A 7,820-nucleotide genomic window follows, 5' to 3' on the forward strand; every position below is an offset into this window, starting at 1 on the left:
CAGATTTGTTTGCGCATGCATGATCCTTGTGCCAATCACTTGTTCCTTGTCAAGCATGTTCTTCGCTACATTCGTGGGACTACAGATTTTGGGTTGACCTTATTTCGACGCACGTCAGATAAGTTGATCGCCTACTCTAAAATGAATTATACACATTTGAAGCAGTCTGTATATAAATAAATACAGAGATTCATCGACATTTTCAACAATACATTGTGTTAGACATATAACCAAAGCATATTGTATATAGATTAGGTTATGTGTAATTCCTTGTATATAGTCCTTTGTCCATACTTGTACGTGAATTGTACCTTAAGATAAGGTTTGTAATCTCCTATTTATACATGAGCAATACAAGCGCTATGACGTGTGGTTAATCGCCAAATTACACATTGGAACTTGAAAGCGGCATCTCCAAGAAGGCTTAGGTGCCAACGGATTGATCGACAATGCATGGATGGGGGTCATTGCCCTGCCCTACCTGCCGGACTCCATTGCGTCCAACGTTCGGTTCCCATTTGCTCTCGTCTGATCTTCCACAACGACCATTGTCGTTGAGTTGGTGTTATTCATTTCGGTAGCGTGCTGCGTCCGGCTCGCATCTTCCATCTCGGTGACATACTTGAAGTGGGCGTGAGGCCAACACCCTGCAGCCGAGCCATCGCGTGGATAGTGCGTTATTCACCGATTCGAGGGCAGTATACATGCATTAGCTTGTTTGGCAGAAAAGGAAGGGAAGAACGTTGCCAAAATTGCAAATGGTGTTGTAATTAGGATAGTCGGCTGTTTGCAGCGTTACATTCAGTCACGGTGTATACTAGCAGCAAGACCTGAGAGTCCAATTTTATTTTCATTGGAGATCTCCGATCTGGTATCGCTCATTACAAGTGTACAACACTTGTCATGGATCCATGTAAATTCAAGTCTGCACTAACTTGAAAGAAAGAAAGAAAAAAAAGAAAGAAAGAAAGAAAGAAAGGAGAAGAGAAGCAGGGAAATCTAATTCGGCTCACGGGTGCATATGAATTTTTTGTGTGAAAATACATTTTAAAGTATCAAAAAAATCTAAAATAAATTTGCGTATGTATGTCTAGACATTCTATGTTCGCACACAAGTTTTTGAGAAAAAGGAATATTTTCTGTGTCTCGTGTAAAAAATATAAATTTTGATGCTCTAACACGACTATGTACAAGACAATTTTTTTGTCTTTTTTATACATGCCACAAAAAATGTTTTTTTCTCACGAAAATTTGTGTACGAACATAGGATGTCAACATGTACACCTGAAATTTTATTTCAGAACTAGTAACATTTTTAAATTATTTTTTATAATAGGTGCATGTGCATATGCACTTGTGAGCCAAAACGCCACCTCCAAGAGAAGCATACCATTTTCGTTAGAAGGGGCTGGAAAGAACTGCAGGTAGCAAATGGAGGCGACCACCATTCCTGCATAGACATGAAAAACCTCATCAGCACCAACCAACAGATCAGAACAATAATTAAAAGAAAAGGAAGCAGCTTCGTGAAGCAATATACCAAGGATGCCTCCGGTGAACACATCCTGCCAATGGTGCCAGTAGTCATCTACCCGTGATGTCGCGACCAGCGCCGCAAGCAGCAGAGGCAAGATGACTACGCACAGCTTGGCGATATGCCCCCGCCGATCGAAGGCGGTGATCTTCCCTGCCAGGTACCACGACAGGAACCCCAGACCCGCGAAGGACCCTGCCACGGCGCAGCAGAAAGCTTGTTAGCTAGCTGAGCAATAACGAGCGAGCACACGTATGGAAAACATATTATTGGTCTGTTGCTGCCATCAGTTTGTGACAGTAGAAACAGTGCAACTGAATCGAGTCTCACACGAACTGTGGCCACTTGGGAAGCTCTTGTGGCCTTCTTTGATCACGCCCGGGTCCCCGTGGCATACGACTCCTGTGGTCACGTTGTCGTACACCTGGACATCAAGTGAACACAACTAAGGATGGGTGCAAGCAAAGCGGCATCTGAAGTTCAGCTAGACTTGGTAGTACTAATTAAGTTGTAAAATTCAGAGAAGTTCGAGTGATAGTTGTTACAGCGATTCCGTCAGGAAAGCAGCGCCAGAAGAAGTTTGGGCGTGGACGACCGACGGCGTCTTTGATCGCGTCGGTCAGGACGCCGGTGATCAGCACAGAAAACAAAATGCCTGCTTGTGACGATCATTGTACATATACGATAGTAGAACTTAGAACGATTCCAACAGAAAACATTACAGTGGCAGGATATAATCAAGGAGCCTTTTTTTGTTTTCCTTTCTTGCGAGCACATTGCATTTTTATTATCAACTCGGAAAATAACAAAGTACCGAGTATAGCATGGTGCAGATCATACACGTTCCTCCTCCGGATGTAGACGGCGATGAAGATGATCATAGGTCCAATGACTGCAATGACCTGTTCATGCGATTGGGAGGGAAGAAAAGATCTTTAATTTGAAACTCAACCGATGAAGACTTCCAAAACGACAGGGTACATGGAAGAGGCGCACGCACCGGCACGGCCCAGACCGGAATGGTGTTGCTCTTCATGGGGTAGCTGAGGTCAGTCATCATGCCGGCGCCGACGAACCGGTGGAACGGCTCGATGACGTTGAGGAGGACTTCGACGGCGACGAGGAGGAGCAGAACCAGCCAGTCGTACGCGTGGGACCTCGCAACCCTGACGCCATGCGACCGTATCGTGGCGAACGCGCACGCCGGAATGCTGGTACCGGCAGCAGCTGACGACGCCTGCATCTCTATCTCTTATGTCGATCTAAACCAGCTACCTCGTTTGCAATTCAGATAATGTAGGCCGGTGAGGCAAAGAAAGAGACAACGCTGTTATAACGTAGTGTTGCTGGGATTGTTTTTGACTTCGCTCTCGGTCGTCTTCTTTTTCTTGCGATCGAGAATCTGGATCGCAGCCAAACCTTTGTTTATAAACCCCAACAACTGGAAGTTGCTGGGTAGCTTCTCGTTAATTAGAGCTGACCTATTTATGGCCTTATTTTTGGAGACCGCCAAAGTTTATACCCCCTCTAGTTTGTAAGGTTTTTGCACGTAGTTTTAAAAAGTAGTCCATCGACAAAATATGTTCCAATGATATATATTTTGTGGATATATCTTATATATTTACTGGCGAAATTGATGGCCAATTCTTTTTCTTATTTTACATGCAGGCCTAACAGGGGTTGGCGAAAGCGGCATTAGGTATTTAGGTGTTGTGGAGTTGATTAACCGGTTGAACCGCGTATATGCAGCGTTCGTGGCGCGGCGCGTAAACCCCACCTTATGTGATGAGCAACTACAAATTCTAAGAAATTGCAGGGGTCAACTCTAGTCTGTCGTGCTGACGAGTCATTTGATATACATTTCATAAACCACCGAAACACCTAAACCGCATCCTACTTGATGAGCAACTACAAATTCTAAGCAATTAATTGCAGGTGCCAAGTCTAGTCTAGTCTATCGTGCTCAAGACTCACGAGTCATTTCAAAAAAAGTACATTCCATAAACCACCAAAACAACAACGTACATGTGAGAAAGCGGTTTTAACAACCAGCGAGGCACACATATATTTTGCAACTACTTGCTTAGTACTCCCTCTAAGCGTGCACGTACCCCTAGGTCGCAACTTGATCAAGTTAGCACTAGTTAGAGCATCTCCACCGGCGGCCCCGATAGCGATAGCGGCCCCGATAGCGTTTCGGGGCCGGGAGCGAAAATATGCTTGCACCGGTGCGTCCCAAACGGCGCCGGCTAGTTTTCGAGCCCAATAGAATCGCCGACAACCCTGTGCCGGCCTCTTCGCCAAGGGCACGAATCGGGCGTGCCGGCGCCTCGCGGAACGATGGTTTTCGCGGGTGGGGACGCCTTGTCAGCGAGAGAACGCGCCGGTTCGCATCGGAAAAGACGCGGGGAGGTTGGTCATCGGCGCTAATGGCTTCCCGCGCGGAAACCCAAACGGCGAGGGCGGTGACTGGCCACGCGGCATCCACCTACCTTACCCACGCCCCTTCAATGCGCGTCCGCCGCCTCCCTTAAAACCCCACCGGCGCGCACTTCTCGCTTTTCCCCGTCGTCCAACCCTAGCCACCGCAGTTCAACCTCCGCGCGAACCTCCCACACACCCGCCGACGATGGCGCACAACGACCAGGCCGGCGGCAACGGCGGCGGCGTGCTCCGCTCGCTGCAGCTTAGCCTCGACGAGGACGACGTATTGTACTGGCACCGTATCCCCGTGCCAGTACAGTACAAGCTGCCGCACGGCTGGAACGTCTCCAACGGCAGCTTCGCGTGCCGCCGCCGCCACCGCCAGGAGCACAAACGAGGGCCCTCGCCAAGGAACGGCGGAGCCAAATGACGCCGGAGGAGAGAAGCCTGCCGGGCAACGCTCTCGACAGCCCGGCCTGGGCACGGCGTTTCGAAGACGAGCGCGTCATCGAGCTCGCGCGGACGAACAACCGCTCGGGCGGCCGCTTCAACAACGTCGGTCGTCGTGCCTGGTGGTATGGTCGCGACGTCGATGACACGCTCCGCCAATATGACTTCCGTCCACGCGTCCGCGGGCAACGGGAGCCGGTGTATTTCCCGCAGGCGGTGGGCATGGCGCTGGCGCCGACCCTGCAGAGGGCACCGGAAAGGACCGCGGCGTTCGGAAGCTCGCGCACCGGATCATCGTATGCCATCGCGCGCACGCGCTCGGCCGCACCCGGGCCTCCTTCCGGAGGCGTCGTCATCCGCGACGAGGCAAGGCGCGCGTCCTCTGCTCCGCCCCGTCGGACGACGGGGTCGGGCCGCCGCTCCCGCATCAAGGAGGAGGACGCCGTGGCCTCGCCACCACTTCCGCCGGCGAAGAAGCAATGGTGGGAGAAGGAGGCCGAGGCGCAGGCGGCCCTCCATGGCGACAACGACGAGGAGGAGTTCCCCGGCCAGAACTTCATCCTCGGCCGCTCCGTCGACGAAGACTACCGGCATATCGTGATCGACCCGCGGCATGCGGCGGTATGTCGACCTCGCCGGACCATCCGAGTTGTCGGCACCAAAGGAGGAGAAGGCCGACGAGGAGGAGGCCGACGAGGCCGACAGCTGGTCCTTCGGGTCATCCAGCGCCGATGGCGACGGCCTGGATTTCAGCGCCTTCGACTCCCAGTGCTGCTAGATTTTTTTTTTAGTTTGAATTCACCTTAAATTTGTACAAATTTTGTTCGAACTTCGTATGAATATTGTTTTCAAAGTTTGAATTTGACTTTCTAAATCTATCGGGGGCGCCGGTGTGGGAGCAACATCCCCAAATAAAGGATTCTCTGTCGGCACCCCATACGGCAATCCCGACGCCCCTGCCGACGCCTATTTAGGGGCTGCCGGTGGAGATGCTTTTATATGTTATAAAAATTATAACATTAGAAAGTTTAGATGTTCTATTTTCTAATGATATAATTTTTATATTATATAATTTAAATTATATAGATCAAATTGGCGATGTAGTGATACAGAGAATGCTAGTAAACTGAGACGGAGGGATTAGTAACTGCTTTTAAAGAGGAGGACTGGGCCTTTACTTTCATTTCATTGTTCATCTTGTGGAGGTAACTGTTCAAACATATCCTGCTGATGTATCACTATTTTCCAGCATTTCGTATTCAGTGGAAACTCATGCTGGCACAGTGGCACAGATAATATTTCTCTATTTAGAAAGTAAGTATAAACCCAGACGCTTACATACACGCGTATACACGCATTCCTATGACGCACACGTATACTCTACCTCTATGAGCACCTCCGGAAAACTGAGTCATGAATTGGATCTTGAAATTGACAAAGTCATCACATGCGCCTCGCTGTCGACGAGAACATCGCCTCCCACTGAATGAATATTTCGCCTTTGTGAGACACACATATGTCAAACCTGGGGTTTGAACTCTGGTGGAGTGGGGATAGAACCATCCTCCTAAGAGCATCTCTAGCCGTTGGAGCTCCCCAAGCCGAAATCCGGCGCTATTTAGCGCCAGGTGGATTTTTTTTTGGCCTGGGAGGCCCATTTTGCCAGCGGCGAGCCCAGGATGGATGAAAAGGTTTGACAAAAAACGGCGAATTCAGAGAAAACAAAGCGAAATTCGGATATAAAAATAAGCAAAATTTAAAGATATTTGACATATATAGGCGAGTTCGTACATATATTTGAATTCGGCCTCATGGAAACATAAACTAAAATTAATAGCGGCCTTCTACATGCCGAAATGGCGGTAGAAGGCCGTGTAGTCGCCGCCATCATCGTCGTCGCTCGAGTTGCCGGCGTCCTTGGGCGGCGGCGCCTCGTACCAGCGGCTAGAACCCTGACCAGGGTCGCCGGCGTGTGGCGGCGTCGGCCGGTATAGCTCGTCGTCGCTACTCTCCTCGAGCTTGATCAGCTCGACGGGCTTAGGCGCGACGTTCGTTGCGGCGGCCGGTGCGGCGGCGTGGACAACGTGTTGCCCCGCAGCAGCCAGGTCCAATAGGCGACGCTGCTGCTCCGCCTCCTGCCGCTCCCAGTCCCGCCTGGACCAGTCGAGCGCGGCGTCGATGGGGAGCGCGTTGTCGGCGGGGACCAGGTCGTTGAGCGACCTGGCGATCGCCTCCGCCACCGCGGCGTCCTCGGCGCGCTTGGCCTCCTCCTCGGCGAGCTGGTTCGCGGCGGCGGCCTCCTTCTTCGACGACTTCCTCTTGCGGTCGCGCGAGGGAGAGGAAGGTTGCTTGCGGATGATGAGGGCGCCGCTGCTGCGCCCTTTGGTCGGCGGTGGAGACGCCGGCTCCTTCTTGACGAAGGCCGATGTCAATGGCAGAGGAGCCGATCCGCCGAACCTGGACGCCGACCTTGACCCAGACGAGGAGGAGGATGGCGCCATCCTCCTTGGCGTCCAGGAGCTACCGTGCCGGCGCGACACGGTAGCCGCCACCGACGGTGGCATCCCCAGAACGGGGGAATTCCCACCCTCGATGTGCGCGAGCACATTCTCGAGGGTGCGGCCAGGCGCGCTCCACCAGCGGCGACAGCCGGTGGCGTTGTTCTTAGCGGGAGGAGGAGGCCCATCGTACTGGGCGAGCTCGCGTTCGTACCTCTGCCGGAAGAAATGCGTCCACGCCTCGTAATTGTCGGGGAAGAAGCGCTCCTCCGCACGCTGCTCGTCACTGAGAGTGACGAGCACCGCGTAGATCTCCGCCTCCAGGGCGGCGCGACCCATCGGCGGCGGCGGGATCGGGCCGCCGCCAGCGCTGAGTTGCCATCCTCCGTGCACACGGAAGTCCGACGGCGCAGGGTAGCCCGCCATATGCACGAGCCGCCCCTACCAAGAGAGCGGCGGCCGAAGCCATTGTTCGCCATTGATGATTGCCGCTAGCTCTCGCTCGATGAGATTGGGGAAGATTGGTGGTGTGAGAACAGGGAGACGGCGTGGTGAATGCGGCCAGACGCGATAGTTCGGCGATAAATAGAGGGCAACGCGCGTGAATCAGAGGCGACGTCATTAACTCGCCGCGTGAAAGCTACGCGTCTGGCGAAGACTGACCGACGGAGTCTTTTACAGCGCGCGGAAGACGATGCGATAAGGACGACGATCGGACTTTCTCGCCGACAAGTCGGGGCCATCAGCTGTGTGGGAAGTTTTCTCGGCGTTTCCCGCGCTTTCGTTTCGTCCGGAGTCCCCGAGCGCTTCCCGAGGGGCCGGGATGACCTGGGCTCTCCGAATGAATGAAAGCCCAAATCCGAACGAAAACGAGGATCCCGAGGCACGACTGGACCGTGTTCGTCCATCCGGAT

At 52.5% G+C, this 7,820-nt stretch overlaps 1 protein-coding gene across 1 annotated transcript; it reads right to left on the minus strand.

The window, feature by feature from the left end:
• Positions 1–434: 434 nt before the first annotated feature.
• On the minus strand, positions 435–2,777 carry LOC124663397 (lipid phosphate phosphatase 2-like). The gene is made up of 7 exons (XM_047201104.1): positions 2,535–2,777; positions 2,349–2,436; positions 2,080–2,189; positions 1,865–1,958; positions 1,541–1,729; positions 1,391–1,450; positions 435–647 (listed from the first exon to the last, which is right to left on the minus strand). Exons 1-7 carry the CDS (start codon positions 2,775–2,777, stop codon positions 478–480), a joined length of 954 nt encoding a protein of 317 aa, XP_047057060.1. The 3' UTR covers positions 435–477.
• Between the last annotated feature and the right edge of the window lie 5,043 nt (positions 2,778–7,820).

Source organism: Lolium rigidum, chromosome 6 (assembly GCF_022539505.1).
Source record: "Lolium rigidum isolate FL_2022 chromosome 6, APGP_CSIRO_Lrig_0.1, whole genome shotgun sequence".
Taxonomy (NCBI): domain Eukaryota; kingdom Viridiplantae; phylum Streptophyta; class Magnoliopsida; order Poales; family Poaceae; genus Lolium; species Lolium rigidum.